Source organism: Antennarius striatus, chromosome 21 (assembly GCF_040054535.1).
Source record: "Antennarius striatus isolate MH-2024 chromosome 21, ASM4005453v1, whole genome shotgun sequence".
Taxonomy (NCBI): Eukaryota; Metazoa; Chordata; class Actinopteri; order Lophiiformes; family Antennariidae; genus Antennarius; species Antennarius striatus.
In genome coordinates this window covers 1,740,214-1,758,931 of record NC_090796.1, presented here as the reverse complement: position 1 = coordinate 1,758,931, position 18,718 = coordinate 1,740,214, and the positions used below count along the sequence as shown (strand labels likewise).

Here is an 18,718-nt window from a genome sequence, read left to right as displayed (position 1 = left end):
AAATCAACTACTATAAACCTTCAAAGAAGAAGAAGAGTGAAGGATGAACCAATCAGAGCCCATGATGTGAGATGCCTGTGCTCTTGCTTTGGCGGGGTGGTTGCTCCAGGGGGCGCTGCAGGTGTTCGCAGCCCAGTTTGCTGTCAGACGGAAGTTGGTTCTGAACCTTCAGCTGTCAGAAGGAAGGCTTCACTATGATAGATTAAAAACTGAAGAAACTCAAATACAGGCTGAATATGGAGATCAAACATTTAACAAAGATGTTGAGGGGGCTCAGCAGGAGAACCACACTGTAGTGATATTTTACTCTTAATGTGAAAATTGGACAGTTTTTGTCTGGAAAGGAACAACCAATGCAAAAACTGTCCAACACCAAATGGATGGAAGAAATGGTTTTTTGTTTTGTTTTGTTTTGTTAGGTTGACATAAAAACATCTGAATGCTGAAGGGATCTACCACAATCACCAAGAACAGACTCCACCTCAGCTGATGGAGCTGATGGAGCTGATGGAGCTGATGAAGCTGATGGAGCTGATGAAGCTGATGGAGCTGATGAAGCTGATGGAGCTGATGAAGCTGATGGAGCTGATGGAGCTGATGGAGCTGATGGAGCTTCGGTCTGACAGCGACTGATGCAGAAACACCTGCAGATCTCTCTCATGTCTTTTCACCAGGAGCCGGATGAGGGGAGGTGTCCAGAGATGCACAGATGGAAAAAAAAACTTTCCGCCTGTTTGGCTCCACATATTTGTGTCAGCAGACAGTCTGTTCTGAACCTGAACCAGAACTACTTGAGATCAAGACTACATGACTCCCACCTTTATCACATTTTATGCATGTCTGCATAAAATGTGATAACCAAGCAGACTGAGATCCAGAGCTCAGGTTAACTCTTCACATCGGTGTCAGTGGTTTATTGGTTGTTGTCTTTTAATATGTCAGTTATCACACAGGGTTGTGTTTTAAAGCGTTTCTCTTAGTTTCTCCTAGAATCTCAGAGAACCTGCCCGTCCTGATGTGTTCCTCTGACTCTGTAACTTCATTCTTTGTTATATACAAATGACAATAATAAATAAGAGGTAATTATACGTCTGTAATTATTTAAAATCGTGTCATCGAGGACACATCCACGTGATCAAATCTGAGCCCCCTTACTGACAGTCTGGACCCCCCCCCCCCATGTTCACAGCTGATCGGAGGAAACACGATTTGTTTACGTTTCAGTTATGGGCGGGGTCGTTAGTCGTCGTCCAATCACGTCACCTGATCCCTTGTCCACAATCATGTGATCATGTGCCCACTCTCATCGTGTATCAAAGTTCAGCCCTGCGTGGAGCTCACGGCGCGTCTGTTACGCGTCAGTTACGCGGAGTTAGAGTAGATTCTGTTAGCTTTACCGGGTGGGCTCGTCTACTTCCTGATGGACAGTTCGTTTCCAACCGTATCCGAGCTTGTGGCGGAGGCTCGGCGTCTGTATGGAGAGGAGTTCGGGGGCGAAGCCCCACGCGTGGCGGCGTGTGCGCCCGGAAGAGTCAACCTGATCGGGGAGCACACGGACTACAACCAGGGACTTGTGCTTCCCATGGTAACATTGTTGATCAAATAGGAAGTCTGGTCTCAAATTTGGCGCTTTGTCGTGTAATTTTTTCATGAATAATTTTTACGGTTCACGCGTTAAGGGCGTGGAAAAGGACAGGCAGCTGACAAACATCGTTTTTGTAGCTTGTGCAAGAAAAAAAACTAGAACCAAAGCAGTCAGAGACTGAAACGTCCGGCGAAGGGTAGGTCAGGGTACCCTGAAAGTAATACCTGACAAGTGCATAGCTTTGACCTGTCAAGGTAGGCCAAAGCTATGCATTAGCTTTGACCATAGATCAAAGCTTTGATCTATGGCAAAGGTAGTGCATAGGTAGGTCAAAGCACCAACCTCCTGGTTCCTGATGTTTGTCCTGTAAAGATAACCATCCTGCTGTATGGGTTTGTGTTTACCAGGCGCTGCCCCTGGTGACTGTGGTGGTAGGGAGTCAAACATCTGGCCAGGATGTTACCGTGGTAACAACCACAAAGGATGCTGATGAACCTCGGAGAGTAAACTTCAGTCTGCCCAGTGATGGATCACCGCTAGCTCCAGGGTCACCCAAATGGGCAAACTATGTGAAGGGTGTCATACAGCATCACAGGGGTAAACCATGAGACTACACAACGGGACCTGTCTGTCAGGTTTACCTTTAAAAGACGCTCAGCTCTCCTCATGAGGTCACAGACAGGATGTTGTCCTGGGCACCACAGGACCGTCCTTTCATCTGGGCTGTCTGTGTGTCCACAGCGCCCCCTGTCCCAGGATTCAAGGCGGTGATCAGCAGCAGCGTCCCTCTGGGGGGAGGTCTGTCCAGCTCTGCCTCTCTGGAGGTGGGTGTCTACACATTCCTGCAGCAACTCAAGCAAGGTCAGAACCTGTTTACACTGAATCCAACACATTGCTTTGAGGAAAGAACCTTATTTTCTAAAAACATACTTTGTCGGATTTGTCAAGCAAAGATTAATGATGAATCAGCACATCAGCAATCAGCTGACCGTGGGGATTTGTATCTTTTCTCGTCATTTTTTTTTCCACAGATGATGGAGACAAGGTGTCCAAAGCGTTGGCCTGCCAGCAGGCTGAACACACTCATGCAGGTGTACCCTGTGGTATAATGGATCAGTTTGTGTCTGTTCTCGGTAGGGAGGGCCATGCTTTGCTTATTGACTGCAGGTAAACATCCAATCTTAGACAAAGCTGACTACAAAAGGGTTTTGGTGAAACCAGAATGACCAGTATCTCTTTGTTCACTTGCTTCGTTGTGGTTTGACTCAGGTCGCTGGAGGCCACCCCTGTCCCTCTGACAGATCCAAACCTGGTCATTCTCATCACCAACTCCAACGTGAAACACTCTCTGACTGGCAGCGAATACCCGACCAGGCGCAGACAGTGTGAGGAGGCTGCCTCCATCCTGGGGAAGGAGAGTCTCAGGGACGCGACCATGAAGGACCTGGAAGGTGTGAAGAGTCACGCTGATCTGCCTCATCTGTGGAACAAGTGCTGTTTTCTGCCCACACTCCTCTTCCAACATTGCCCACTTCTAGTCGTATTCTTCTCTCTTTAATGATCAGAGTTCAGAACGCGTCTAACAACACTTTTAAATGAAGAATGTTTCCGGCTCTATTTTCTGCCTGATTCAATGTGCAGCACCGTGAAAGCATCATTGCCAGCGTGTTATTTACACACCCTGTCAGATGTTATTTTATTAGTAAGATCCGGTATCTTTGATTACAGGATCACCTTCACACGACACGGTGAAGGTGAACAAACATAGGGAGGGTTCAGGGCGATGTAAGACACTTGAAAGTGTTTCGTGTCAGAGTCACTTGTCTTTCTGTTTGGTGAGATCACTGAGAAACTGTAGAAGGAAAGGGAAGAGCTTCAACAGCTGCTCTTCAGGAGGGGTAACCATTCACACAATCACTTACACCAGTGGAACAGCCACTGGGATTCAGTTGGGATTCAGTATCTGGTCCAATTTTTCCATTTCTCTACTTAAATTTCGAACTTGGAAATCTCCATTATGTTTTGATCTCGCACGAGTGACTCGTCACGAAACTCATCCTCGTGATTCTGCCTTATTAAAATCGACCAAACGGCAACACGACGGCTGCTCATTTAACACGCTGCAGTGAGAGAGGAGTTAGTTAGACCTCTCAGAGCAATCATAAGCTGTCACTTAGGCTTGGAGCGTCCTGTTGGGTTTGTCTGTCTGTTAAAGCGCCATGCAAATAAATGTTGATTGATTGATTGATTGATTGATTATCACCATGCCTCTGAAAAAGATGGAAAAGTTGGAGAAAAACCAAGTGACAATGTCATGACGTCTTTCCGTATTTCTAAAAGTTTTTTAAATGAATACCAGGCTTTAACATTTTGATAAAACTAATATATAATTTAGTCTTTTTGTCTTTTTACTTAAATTGTCGCTATTAATAAAATCATTAGCAGTTTGTTTAGTTTTTAAATTGTACTATTGGCAAAACTCAATCCTTGCATAACTTCTGACGTATATTATTATTCTACCGTATATTATTATTCTACTTCCAATAATATAGAAGTAATATTATTTCTTCTATATTATTATTACTTCTATTACTTCTACCAGATATTATTATTACTTTTGGGATGCATAAACGTCATGTTGGGATGGACAATTTTTTGTTGAAGCGCATCCCAGGGTTGCACTACTTTCTTGAGGTAAAATGAACTCTGATACTTGGACTGTAGGGCTGGAGATCGAACCACCAACAACAGCTCTACCACTGAGACACGAGAAGAAGACTCTTGTTCTCCTTTGGGCTTTTCCCTTCAGGGGTCGCTACAGCGGACCAGTGTCCTCCATCTAACCCTGTCTTCTGCATCCTCTTCTCTCACACCAACTACCTTCATGTCTTCCCTCATTACATCCATAAACCTCCTCTTTGGTCTTCCTCTAGGCCTCCTGCCTGGCAGTTCAAAACTCAGCATCCTTCTACCAATATATTCACTATCTCTCCTCTGGACATGTCCAAACCATCTCAGTCTGGCCTCTCTGACTTTATTTCCAGAACCTCTAACATGTGCTGTCCCTCTGATGTACTCATTCCTGATCCTATCCTTCCTGCTCACTCCCAAGAAACCCAACCAAAGACAATCATTACTAATTCACACAGGTTAAACACATGACAACGTGAACATGACACCTCTAGACTTCATTAAAGAAAATGGATTTGATCCCAGCCGGAGTAAATTTGTGGGGATCCTGACTGTGGTTTTACCTGACTTCTTCTTCCAGAGGCGAGAGCCCGACTGGATGACGTCACCTATAACAGAGCCCGTCACGTGATCGAGGAGATCGAGAGAACTGTTCACGCTGCCGAGGCCCTGAAGAGGGGAGCCTACCAAGAGTTTGGGCAGCTGATGGTGGAGAGCCACAACTCCCTGAGGTACGGTTGAAACACATCTGTCCCACCTAGAGTCGGTGCACAGGACAGAGTGAAGACGTCTTGTGGGTGTCCTCTCGTCAGAGACCTGTATGAGGTGAGCTGCAGGGAGCTGGACGAGCTGGTGTCTGCAGCCATGGAGGTGGAGGGCGTGTTTGGCAGCCGCATGACGGGCGGAGGATTCGGGGGATGCACCGTGACTTTGCTGCAGGCGAGCGCTACGGACAGGGCTATCCTCCACATACAGGTGAGAGACACATTCAAGCACACATGCAGTCTGCACTGCAGAGATAATGCAAGACAAATTAGCAGACATATTTCATAACTTTAATAGTTAATAGTTTTACGGTAAAAAAAACAAAAACTTTTATCTGGGTTGAGATATGTATCTTTGCCGATAAGTTGTGGCACAAATAAAGTTTACTTTAAGTTCAGGAATTTACAATCTTGATGAAATACAGCGCTAGACGCAGCAACAAACCTCTGCAGAAGGTTCCTGAATGTTCGTTGGTCGTTTGGGTTTGACTCTGCTGAAGGGGTGAGCGAACCATCAGCCTGACGTGGATCAGTTATCTGTGTGCTCAAAGAAATTCCCAACAATAGAAAAGCAAAGAGAATGTTGAATGTAAGACGTGTTTCTAAACAGTGCAAACAGGTTAAACCCCTTCTGAACCCGAGGCATTCTGGGTGGTAAAAGAAGCCTCATTGTTGGATTCCACGCACTTAGGCAGGTCTGTCAGTAACTAACTTTAAATGATAACTAAGTTATCATTTAGAAAGGAATTTATTCATTTTTTTTCTCACTCAGTTTATTAGAAAAACTGCACACATTTTGTATCCAACTGCAAAATTATTGCATATGGTTGACCAGGTATGACACAAAACGATGACACAAATCCCTAAATTTGGCTCATATGTTATTAATCGCCAGAAAAAAATCTTTTTGGAGTGTTCCCTATGGAATAAAAAACATCCCGTCTTTTACTGCGATCGCAGCTAATGACCGATGAGATATATTTTTCATGCTTCCTGCAGAATTCACAGACAACATGTATTTTCTGAATGTTTATTTATTAAAGGATGGGAAACTTTTCCACTGAAAGAGTTTCTCTTATTTCCCGGCTGCTGCCATGGTAACACATGGCGGTGTCATGATAGGGAAATTTTAGCTGATTAATTTTCCTTCACATAATTGTTCTAATTGATGAATTGATCATTTTAAAACTTTTGTCTTTGAACAAATAGTGAAAAAAGATTTGCAAATTAATCTTTTGAAGTTTAATTTTTTTTTTTACAGATTTTTCCAATTTTTTTGGCATTGGGTTTTGTCAATTATTTTTGAAGATCATCTTTGAATTAGATAATTGTCATGGATTTAATGTTTTTCAATCATTCCCAACTCATTATTTAATTGTTTTCATTGGAAATCTGATTTGTGGAAATCTTTGCGTTCTAAAGATGTTTTGAAACAAAGGGCGTCTGAAGGGATTCCTTTGTTCACGGCAGAGAAAAAGCGCTCTTCAGTGTCCTTGTTGTCACTTGAAGGGGTATTTGAGACAAATTGCCCGTTCCCCAGTGTCTTGCTCAGACAGCTCCAGTGTGTGTGTGTGAGTGTGTGTGTGTGTGTGTGTGTGTGTGTGTGTGTGTGTGTGTGTGTGTGTGTGTGTGTGTGTGTGTGTGTGAGACAGAGTCAGGGGGAATAAGCTGAGAATAAAAGCGAGCTTCATGGAGACAGAGCCAGCAGCATTAGCATGCTGCTCTGGTCAGCGCCGTCCTGCCGTCTTTCCGCTTTAACAGAGTCAGACTGAAGGCCTGCTGTTGGATGTCCCCTTCAGAGTCCTGCAGGACACACACACACCAACAAAGATAGAAACTGAATCTCAGACTTCCTCAACTTCCTTCACTTTGCCGTGTCCCGGCTGCCGCTGCATCTCGCTGACTGGAAACACAAGAAACACTTGAAACTTCCACATCCAGCAGTCCTCAGCGTTCCTGCCCAGAGCAGAAGGATCCTCGTCCGCTCACCAACAACAGCAGAGAGGTCTTCACACACTTCCAACCATCACCATCACCTTCAAGATGCTGAACCTCAACTCACCGGTGGATGGCAGCAACAGGAACGCTCTCCAGGACCCAGTTTCCTTAAACGTGGGTGGGGAATTTTACACGACATCCCTGGATACTCTGACGCGCTGCCGTGATTCGATGCTCAGTGCGATGTTCACCGGACAAATCCCCTCGCTCAGAGATGACAGAGGAAATGTTTTCATCGACCGTGACGGTAAATTGTTCAGGTACATCCTAAATTACCTGCGCTCCAGTTCCTTGGACCTGCCGGAGGGCTTCACAGAGCTCGCCTTGTTGAGGAGGGAGGCTGATTTCTTCCAGATATGCCCCCTGCTGGAGGAGATCCACCACTATGAGGCATCGGTACCTCTGAGCTGTAAAGGAGGGCCGCTAGGAGCCATGGTTATAGTGCATGTTGATTCCAAGGTATGTGTCATAAAGGCAGACAAATTTGTTAATTTAATTTGCAGACTTGCAAGCTCAACAGGTTTTGTTTTTTTTATTCTTAGTAACATTAAGCAAAAGTTAAAAGATATTGACTGGATAACACTTGCTGTCAAATATAAATTTTTTTGTTCTTATTCTAAAATGCAACAAAATCCACTTTAAAAGTACTTCCAAAAAATTTTTTTTCTGAAATTCTCTTTTATTTTTCTGAAATAACTTGGAAATGGAAATATTTTCATCTGCAGAACATTAAAAATGCAGAAAAAAAACTCTTAAGATCAGTTTACCTGGAATTATCTCTTAGATCTGAAATTAATTTGAAAAGATGTCATATAATATTCCGTCTTTGGACTAATAAACTTGACAGTTGATTTTTTTTTTTAAACCACTGGACAGATATCAGTTAGCTGGAACTTAGCGACTAACTTACTGCCAGCGTTGGCTCTATATTTAGCTTTTATATTTAGCATTAGGTGCTCTAGATCCCATCAAACAGACATGAGAAGGAAGTTATCAAGGGCTGTTCTGAAAATAAGGAACTTTTCATTGAACTTGATTTGAAATTTATCTACCAATACAGGATTCATGTCTTTTTAACCCTTTGAATCAGTGTTTTTAATATAAACAGTATGATAGCAGAGGGTGTTGAGGGACCAGTTCTTTATTTGTGTACACTCTGGAAACAGGGTAGTCAGCATATTCTGCCCTTTCATTCTAGGTCCGTGTTCTCCACTTTAACTTACGCCATGGGCCAGAAAACTATGAACTTCGCACGTGCTCTGTACGATCCTTCACAGTTGACCTCTTTTGTACCTGGAGAGCCTTCCTCACTCTGCTCTGTGAGCATTTCTTCTACAAAACCTCCCAGGGTCCCACGAGTCCCCGTCCCTGCAACGCGAGGCAGAACAGGCTAAAACTGGAGTGGGTGCCGAAACCCGAAGAACTCCCACAGGATCAATACGACAAGCAGCACTACCGCGGCCTGGCCGTGTCTGACCCTGAGGTCACGCCTTCAAATGGCATCACGAATGTGCAACGGAGCCCGTGTGAAATCACAGACGTGCAGGGCTTTGTGGAGGAGCTGCTGAAGGTGTCCCTGGCTGAAGGATTCAAGGTTGATCTGGTGACCCCTGACCCGGCGGATATTCTTAACTGCACCTCCCTGAGGCTCGTCAAGTGTTAAACTCTAGGAGTGAAACTGAAAGCATCAGCAATGCAGAAGTGATGATCTGTGGATTAAATCTTTGGTTTAACTTCGTAATCTGTTCCTGTTCCTTTAGTTGGGAAGTTGCTCTTCTAACTTTGGTTTGGTTATTAGATTTGAAGTTATAAAATATTGATTTTATTAATAAGTTGCATTATGCTCAGAGCATTATGCATTGATACTGTTTAGAGTTTACAGCTTTATATGACACAGTGGTTTTCTCCCAGACTTGTTGCTTCATCATTGCAAAACCACGAAAATGTCTTGAAGTGATTTTTTTAAAAATCAGGCTTAAATAACATGTCTAAATAGGAAAAAGTGCCCTGTGTTTAGACATTCAGGCTGTGGCTACAGATCTGTCACTTGTTGGTCTTTTGAATATACATGTGGTCAAAATATACTGTTTGTTAACCAAATTTTTGAAATTTTGATAGCATAGCTGTTGCTCATAAGCTTTTTATCAGAAATAACTCCTGTTGTCAAGTCATGTCTATTGTTCGTCCCATGTTCAGGACAAACTTATGGAACGATCATGATTCTTTCAGGTGTTAGTCATACCCTCAAGTGTTGCCAGAGATAGGAATTTATTGCTTGTGAATTACCAAATAGATGAAAATGAATATATCTCGGTGTTCCAGTGTCTTTACTTGGTAAGTGATCTTTGTACAAGCATGTACACAATTAGGAATGAACTGACATTGGAGAGAGATGGTAGATTCGGGCTTCATCCCACCCTACAGCACAAGTTTCTAGAAAAGTCCTGTTGACTAAAGAAAAAATATGGAGTCCTCTCCGTAGATCCAATAGACTTTTAAGACTTTTTTAAAATTGTTTTGTGTTTATTGTTTCTGTGTAGTTGACTTGAAATAGAAAAAGAAAATTCTGAATCCTTTATTAATCATCGAGGGGGAAATTGCTTGAATATGAAGTAGGTAAAGAGATCGTCCTCAGTTTTCACCTTCTAAAGGATTTGATTCTCATGAAAGCTGACAGTGTTTCACTGCTGGTGGGCTCCGTCTGTGTGCTCTTTGAATGACTCACAGGGAAGGAGCTGTGGAGTAAGTGCAATTTTAGTTTGGAGGAAGCCGTAGGAAAGGAAGTTTGGAAGAGGAAAAGATGTGTCTCAGCTGAAGAGGAAGGGTCTCTTGTTCAGAAAACAGAGCCGGTAGTTCTTTCCTTTTGCTCCATCTCTCAACTTCCTTTCTGGGATCTTAGAGCGAAGTCGTCTGCAGACATTCTGGTTTATGATTTTCATGTACTGCACATTTGTATACCAACCTGTAAATGCATTGCTTACTTGTCATGTTGAGTGATTTGTATAAAGTTAATTGTTTCTGTCCTTAAACGTACTAATGTTTGTGTTTCTGTATTCATTTCTTCCTCAACAGGAGCGATACAGTGGAACCCCGACTTTCTATGTCACGACTCCTTCAGACGGAGCTCGGGCTCTCAGTCTGCTCTGACCGTCGTCTCATCTGTTAGAAGCACATTCATTCCTCTTTCTTACCATTTTTTTCCTCACTTGTCATGTAAAAAAAATAAAAATTAAATAACCTGCTGCAGCCTGTAGGTGACTGGAAAACATTTTGACACTGTGATAACAGAGCTAATGAATAGTAAAGGTACTGACTCATTAAACTGCTTTCAACATTTTATTCATTTCATTTATTTATTTGGTCACAACAATAGCAACAATTATCTCTGAGATCATGATAAAGGAACTCAACTGTCAAAACACAGGCTGAACCTGAATTTGGTTATTTGTATATAAGTGACATTCTTATTTAAAAACTGACATATATAAACAATTGAACATGATCTCCTTTTTGCCAGTTAAACCAATCATTATATGGCTGAAGTAAGTTTCAAGGGGATATTCTGGTCTTTCCTTGGGTCTGTTGTGGTGTAACACAAATTTAATCAGAGTATTTCCTGATTAAATTTGCTTTTGATTTATTGTTGCACTCAAGGTTCGATACACCCTAAGGACAATTGGAAAGAACATCCTTCAATTTCAAAGACAGTCCACCTGATTTCAATCACATGGAGCATTTTTATTTGAAAAAGAAGGTTGTAACATGTAAATATTCCAGAATTGAAGATCCATGAGGAATGGGACAAGATTCCCCAGGAATTCTACTAGAAGCTGATATTTGGATATGTATCCCATTAGCAGCGGGGCAGGCCTATAAATTGATCTCTGGAAAGGACTAGGAACACCTGCTTATGTAGAGGACACGGTACTCAGTCGAAGGAGGATTTTGTTTTAATATTTCAAAACCATTTATTTGAATACCAATACTGGTGTTTATTTCACTTCACACTAATATTCAAAACATTCCATCAAACTTTGCAGACATTACTAACAAGTAACCAAGGAAAATAATCCAAATCCATAATCAACATTTTTTTTTGGAAATTCACACATTTAAAAATCAATATAATAGAGTTTTGTTTAAGCCAGGACAACCACAGCTTCTTTGTTCACCTGCTTTTATTCGAACAGTCTTGCCCGTTCCAGTATGGCCGAGACGTTGACGTCAGATCCCGCGATTGACGAAGCGTCTTATTTCTATCGCTATGACCGCGAACAGGACTCCTATGATTATACACGTCCTATGTAGTCACTCGCTGGATGACGTCAGCTCTTGGGAACGAAACTACGCGGAAGTGGGTGGGGCTTAAGTCGAGAGGTAGAACTTTTCCGTGGGTCACAAGGTGCACTTGAACGCATCACAAGGGAGGAGTTAGCAAAGCAGCGAAGTTTAGCCTAGCAGGAAACGCCGCTACCGCCGCAACGGGGAGGAAAGACGGAGCGGTTTTTACTCCGAACCGGATCTCAGACGTAGTATTTCCTTAACTAACACGCTGTGGATTGGATATTGGAGTACTCGCCTGCGGTTTGGTTACATTTTGTTGTACTTTGTTTGTTGGAGAGGGCTCCTAGCCAACTAAAACCCTGGACAGCCGGAGGCGGACTCGAACACATCGTCTGTTAAAGGTGGACGTCTGCTGAGCGACGGCCGTTTGGAATCAGGTGAGTTCGGAGGTGGGCCCGTTCCTCACGTCCACCGGGGGGGTTTGTGAGCTCAGGTGTTCGCTCGGAAGGCAGTTTTGGACCAATGGAGCTGACGTTCTTGTTACCGCCACCTGTTTTGTGTTCCACACCTGAACCGCTCCAACTCCAGCTAGCTAAAGTTGCTGTGCTCGCCTGACATCACTGGCTAGGAGGCTAACGTCACCTGTAGGGTGAAGCACTTTGTTTTACATTTATTTCTTATTTAACCAACATATTTTAAAGTTAATATACGATACATGACTGGTCAGTGTTCACACATTCATTCTTCAGATTTTACTGCGCTGAAACATTTTTCTTTTATACCGAATGAAGAACTTAAAACCTGAAGCCGATCCGTATAACGACGTTAAATCGTCATGTTAGGTTGAGGAATTATCACAGCTCGTAGTCATTATTAAATATGGGTTCTGTCCTGTGATAACACGGGAAACATTTAAATTTAATCCGATTCTCTAAGAATCTTGTATCCGACCTGCATCCAGAAGTAGGTGTGAGCTCCGTTCATTTGTTGGATCAAGAGGAACCGACAGATCAGGCTGGAGATGTAGCTGATGAAGGTGTTCTATCACCGGGGTGTGTCTCCAGCAGGTAGGGGGTGAGCCCTCCAGTCAACAGTCTGGTTTCAGGCATGAGCAACTGGTGTGTGTGTGTGTGTGTGTGTGTGTGTGTGTGTGTGTCTGAAGAAGATCTCCACTGGTCTGTCCAGTTTGGGAGAGAACAAACATCACAGCTCAATAAAACAAACACAAACAACAACACACGCCACCCACCCCACTGAGCTTCATTTGAGTACATTTGAGTTGCCCATGAATCAACTCTAATGTTGTTTGCAGATATGTTGACTCACTCTGTTGCACACATGTAACTAAAAGTCATGACCTGTGGACAGGATACAGCTCAAGGACACCCAGCCTGTGTCCTTCCACCTGCACTGGCATCAGGGAAGGACTAACCCAACAAAAAGCCTTTGTTCTCAGAGGACTGTTTCACCTGCATTGTAAAGTTCACCTGCAGCTATTATGGAGGCAAAATAAGTGGCCCCTCCCAAAACTAAGGCTAGTCGGAGAGACACTGACATCTGTTGATTTTACTTTCAGTTCTCAGAGTCTGTTGGAACTCTAGCAGGATTTGGAGAGCTCTATTGTGATCACACCAGGTAGATCGTCAGTGTTTTCTTCAAACGTGTCCTTTTTAGAAGCAGCGATGTTCATTCGACCGACCCCACCATCTAACTATCCAAGCGCTGCGAAGTGTAATATGCTTGTAAACTCGAGACGGCTCTTTGCTCAGACTTTCACGCTGTGTGTAACGCTGTTAACAGTTAACTTGATTCCTGTCTCACCTCCCTCAATGTGGGAAACATTATGAGGCAGGAAAATATTCTTTCTCTGTGGTCTGCAAATGGGATGGCCAAGGAAGGAGAAATGCTTTTCTTTTGCTCGTCAGGCAACATCATCACTGTGAAAATGGATGAATGTAACGTATAAAGATACTCGCTAAAAACAGATGAGGTAATTTTTGATATGTCTTGGTGAGTAGGATTTGGATATTTGTGTTATAAGGATAAGCTGTCAGTGTTTCATCTTCTCATCTAAAATAAGATTGACACAGTTGAACAATGTCCAAGTGAAATATTTTACCTTCAGATCTTCATCAGATCGGCTATTTAAACCATGCTCCATGATGGACATGGATTTCTGTGGATCATAAGAACTGATGCTCAGGAGACTGATGCTCCAAGTCTCCTCCACGGACCTGGACAGTGATGCTGGGAGGTGAATTCAGGAAGATTTAAATCAGGGTAAATTAAATAGGAAAAAACACTTCATTTGTTTCAGTTGGCATAAAACTGAGTGTGACTTTCAAGTATATTGTTTGTCCAGGTCCTACCTCTAGTCTGAGCTCACCAAGACGACTCCAGATGATTCTTTCACACTGGAATCAATGACTTTGATAATGATGCATGTCTTTTGAGTCTGATTCCCGAGAGTTGACCATCGGTTTGCTTAAATTGCTGGTTTACACTTTTAGCATAAAATATTTGAAGAGGCATCGGCTCCTGCTAAGCCCGCTAATGGTAAATTCTGTTGCTGCATGAAACAACACATTTGTTCTTTGTAGTGGTGCCTTTTTAAGTAATGTATGAATTTTTTTTAATTTTCTCATTCAGACTGTCTTTTTGGTGCACAAACTTCAAGTCATGGATGTCTGTTTAAAGTTTAATTAGAAAGTGTGAAGTATTTGCTGGAACAGCTAAATGTTACTGTCATAGTGTCATCATTCCTACACATCACATTCATGAAAGTTAATTATATTGCTGCAACCCCCCATCAGTTCCATTCTTCTGCGCTGTAGATCTTGTATTGTTTGTCAAACTGTAGTGTCATGCTATTTTTATGGTCCAAAGAGCAAAAAGCTTAACCGTTGAAATGTTTTTATTTAAAATTTTATTTATTTATTGCCTGCATGGCAATGCGCGCCAACCTTTCTTGAATATATTGTTTTGGTACTTTTGTCTTGTAGTTGATAGGACAGTTTGACATGGGGGGTAGATGATACTTGACTACCTGTGCTGCCTGCTGGACGATTAGAACCTTGATGAATGGTTGTGCTGTGACCGCTGTGCTGTCAGTGCCCACAGACAGTGAGGGATGTGTGTGTGTGGACGTCTATCACAGGAGGAGGAGATCAGTGTACGCAGTAAAGCTCAGGACAAAGACAGCCTGAATGTTCCTCATTGTCAGGGACGATCTGAGCTCAGCAAGTGTAAACACTGCATCCTGCTCTTCCAGCTTCTCAAGACAGGAAAGCCGGAGTGAGTTAGTGGAGATATGATATCCTTCAGCCACACCCGAAACTGATAAGGTCCCCTTTCTTTTTTGTTGGTGGAAGGAAGCATCTCTGAATGTTTGTTGCAGTAGATAAAGCAGACTCCTGCCCTGCCATGTAACTTACATTCCTTTAAATGCACAGGAGAGCGCCATAATATTTAATGTGTATTCAGTAGTCCTTGATTTTACCCATGTCAGCAGAGAAACCCCGATGCTTTCGGTGTCATGTTGCCGTGACATGTTGACAGTAATCCCACCCTGACCTGCAGCTGCCATCCAATGCTGACAGGAGAACGCTTCCACTCCACCCAGGAGGACCTCGGTGGTCAGGTTGAGATCATGGAGAGGCCGTCGGCTTCCACTTCTATGTGGTGCCTTAGTTAGATTGAGGCAAATCAGGAAGTGTGTCGGTAAACATCAGATTACAAATTGAGATTAAAGCAGACCTGAAAACTATTGGAAAATAAACTGATAATATGAACATATTGTGACTTCATTTATAAACTAACTTGTCTGTTCTTCGTATTTCACTTAACCTAGTCATGTTTTGTTATGACTTGGTTGAATGAACAACTGGTGGCAGTAGCTGTGGATGATTGATCAGAATATTTCATTATACTGTATGATGAAAGGAGCTGATCAGAGCGATTAGTCTGGTCTGATTCCTCTCTTTAGCCATCTTGAGTAACATTTTGCTGGTAGCGAACGTGACGGTAACTCAGAGTAGTAGAATACAGTAAGAAAAAATTTACGAGTACATTTTCAGACAAATTCTGTGGAATTTTCAATGTTTTCTGGATTGGATTTCAGAAGCAAAGTAGAATCCTGAGGGATCAATACCCCTCAGGGATGGAGTACCCCAGCCTCGAGCAATCAGAGGCTGACTTCACTTAACCTTTCCTACTTTATTTCCAACTCCGTTGTTTTAAACGTTGTTTCCTCTTCCTCACTGCTTTGATTTGATCATTTCCTTGTTAACTTGTTGTTTGTACAGTGTATGCTTCATTTATCTAATCAATTGCATTGAAATCCCGAACATAAAAATGTTTTATTGTGAATTGAAATGGCAAAATAAATTATTTCCCTAAGTATAAAAGTAATATGTTAAACACACGGAATCACCATTGATGAATTTGTTTTAATATGACCATACTGTCTCAAAATGCATTTGAATTGTTTCTGAGTTGATTTGTGTGTTTGAGAGCGAGTTGTGATGAGTTGGGTTTTGATCGGTGTTTAGCAAAGAGGTGTGAAGGTGTGGAGTCGTCGTTACGGTTACAGTATACTGGTGAAATACTTTCTCAGGGTTCGAGTGTTTTCATGTTGCGCCTGTCCCCTCAGGTTGTACAGGCCAACAGCAGCCGCCAAACAGGTTCTGCTCCACCTGCCTCAATGTGCTTCACTTTACAACTGCATTTCTTGATATCAATGTTAGGAGCTAGATTTTATGACTTGGTTAGATGTCAGTCAGGGAGGGGCTGATTAGCTTTACAACTTTTTTTTTCCCTGTCTTGAAGCAAGTGCTGGCATAGCTGCTGATTGCATAAGTCCATAAGTAGAATGTTTCAGATGCCAGGAATTTCCCCGGCCATTGAGTCTTCCTCTGAGACCGAGCCACAATGTCAGCTATGTTGATGAGAGACGAGGTCCATGCAGCAGCTCTGTTGGTCCAGTCACCTTATCTCGAGGTTATTCTCGTGTCCAGGCATGCTCGTGCACATTTTGTTTCCTCCATTGACTCCTTTTTCAATTTAGATCAACAGGCTGATAAACTGGGAATTTTATGACATCACTGAACTGGGAGAGAAAACAAATGGTATCCTGTGCACTGAAATTAAACAAACTTGAGCTGAATGGATTGTCGGACAGCTGAGAGAACGATAAGGCAGACTGTGTCTGAATGTGACTTTGTGAGAAGAATCAATAAGTCAGATGGATTTCCTCTCGTAGGTAAAGACTGTTTGTTGTCTCATGCTCAGTGAAATTCTTGGGAGAATGCATGTGTGTGCAGCGGTCTGCTGAAACTGACCTGATCTGTTGTTTGGAGCTCAGTTCCGACCTGCCATTGTTCCCCTGATTAAACTGAGACGGCTACTTCCCTGTTGAAATGATAAAAGAAAAGCCCCGTCTAGTTTTGTAATTGTGAATCTTGTGACCTTGTTTATGCTGAAAAAAGGCTGTTTTGGGGCAGGAGGTCAACTTACTGTAAGATGTTGAGTTTTGTTTTATTTAAAATGGATTAGGAAAAATAATCCATCGTTTTTAGTGTCCACTGACATGAATTGAGGTTGTTCCTTTCCCCACTGCTAACAGCACACAGACTGATTAGGTATACTCTATTGTGTAGTCAACATTCAAAGGCCCATTGACTTTTCGAATGATGCTTCTTATCTTTCTCTGTTAGATTCCTGGATCCGCACCACATTCATACCTGCTCAGTAAAGCCGCAAGCTAGTTAGCTTGACTTGTCACGTAGAGAGGAGATGGGGAGGTGAGATCTGCTCATCCTAAAACACTTCATTAGATTTTTCCTCATTCATACTGAGCACAACGCAAATATTTATGATTAAACAGGAAAACTGAACGACAGAGTTCTGGAAAGGACTTCAGCTAAAGCCGAATCACCGAACCTAAGACTGGAAGTCATAAATAAATGTGGAACTGATCGAACTGAACCTGACCATAATGGCAAGTCTGGTCAGTGAGATTGTGAACATGCCTCCATTTTATGTTCATGAAGTAATTAATCATGACTGTAATGAACAGATGATTGTAGAGGTAGAGGTAGAGGTAGACTTGCTGGTATGTTTCTGATCATTGCCCTGCTGCATACCTCAAGTGATATTCAGCCTGAGGTCAGGAACTGATGGTTAGTTCTCTGGCAGAGAGAAGAATTCATGGTCACATTTATTCCGACAAGTCTTGCAGGTCTTTGAGCAACAAAGCTGAGACCTGCATGCAGTATAAAGTTCAGTTGGCTGTGTGTAGGTTCTTTTTGTTTTATTGGCCAGCCTGCTGAAGAGAGAAGAGGAGGAGGAGGAGGGTAATCTTTCTGTCTGAGCTGCCCGACTTAAACATCACTGCAGATGACATAATTGTGATGCTCATTCTTGGCCTTGGTCACTGATAAGTAGCTGGTGTAGAACTAACACTGAAGGGTGTTGTTCAGAACTTGGTCATTTGTGCTTCGATGTTTGTTGGCTTGAAAAGCTGCAATTAATCTGGTTGGAGATCAGTAACTAGGGGATGGGGGTGTCTGAAGAGAGCAAGGAGGTGCTCACATGTGACACGTTGCTGTAGCGTGTGTGTGTGTGTGTGTGTGTGTGTGTGTGTGTGTGTGTGTGTGTGTGTGTGTGTGTGTGTGTGTGTACAATGCTTGATTCCCTACTCTTGTTTTCCATCAGCAGATTCTTCTGGTAGCCCTTAGAAGCAGACCTCCCACCTTATTGTCAGACAAGATTACAGCTCCGAGCTGCCTCTCTTGTCCAGCAACAATCTGAGACACACACACACCAAGCATGTGACGTGTACTGATTTGCTGCCTAGTGGCTGCAGCATCCTTGGGGTTCAGATTATGATTGGTTGCCCATAGTTATGCTGGTTTTGCATTACTTGTCAAATCTTAGTGACCACCCATTATGGAAGTTGGTGTAATCTTCCAGTTGTGCAACAAAAACTACTGATATATAATAGTTAGCAAATATCTGTTTTATGTCAAGTTGACATTCCCTTCAGTAGAAATCAACTCATCTTCAACATAGCACTACTATGACGTTTGGTATCGCCCCTCAATGCAAAAGGTGATTCATGTTCCGTCATGATGGCTAGATGCTGCATAGCAGTTCACCAGTATTGATGCCAAGTTTCATTGAAACTATATTAAAACATCCTGTTGACTCTGATTCAACTGTTTATCCCAGAGTCATGACAAACTGTGATCCTAGAACAGTAGGGCTACTGTGCAGAGCGAGTTTTACACAACAGCATCATAAACCTGATTTGTTTCATTCAAGATAGAACCTCCAAAGAAAACAACTTTATTCATACTTGGTAGCAACGATTCTCAAAGCTCGTACTTGATTGACC

At 42.6% G+C, this 18,718-nt stretch overlaps 3 protein-coding genes across 6 annotated transcripts in view; all 3 read left to right on the top strand.

Annotated features, from left to right (window-relative positions):
* Positions 1–1,292: 1,292 nt before the first annotated feature.
* On the top strand, positions 1,293–10,284 carry galk1 (galactokinase 1). 2 transcript variants are annotated; one of them, XM_068306058.1, is made up of 8 exons: positions 1,293–1,585; positions 1,993–2,182; positions 2,327–2,446; positions 2,617–2,752; positions 2,855–3,036; positions 4,857–5,007; positions 5,089–5,251; positions 10,111–10,284. In XM_068306058.1, the coding sequence occupies exons 1-8, from the start codon at positions 1,421–1,423 to the stop codon at positions 10,183–10,185; spliced, it is 1,182 nt and encodes a 393-aa protein (XP_068162159.1). In that variant the 5' UTR covers positions 1,293–1,420; the 3' UTR covers positions 10,186–10,284. The 2 variants fall into 2 exon arrangements, with proteins under 2 accessions (XP_068162159.1, XP_068162160.1); XM_068306059.1 differs by lacking the exon at positions 10,111–10,284 and adding an exon at positions 6,840–6,957.
* LOC137588785 (BTB/POZ domain-containing protein KCTD21-like) lies at positions 7,084–10,284 on the top strand. Its single transcript, XM_068306060.1, has 2 exons — positions 7,084–7,497; positions 8,237–10,284. Exons 1-2 carry the CDS (start codon positions 7,084–7,086, stop codon positions 8,699–8,701), a joined length of 879 nt encoding a protein of 292 aa, XP_068162161.1. The 3' UTR covers positions 8,702–10,284.
* A 1,070-nt stretch (positions 10,285–11,354) lies between these two features.
* Positions 11,355–18,718, top strand: part of llgl2 (LLGL scribble cell polarity complex component 2) — a 35,468-nt gene continuing 28,104 nt past the window's right edge. The window contains exon 1 of one of the 3 annotated variants that reach the window (XM_068304998.1): positions 11,355–11,759. The gene's annotated coding sequence lies outside the window, so the exon portion shown is untranslated. The remainder of the gene's footprint in view (positions 11,760–18,718) is intronic. The other 2 variants (XM_068304997.1, XM_068304999.1) reach the window with 2 other exon arrangements.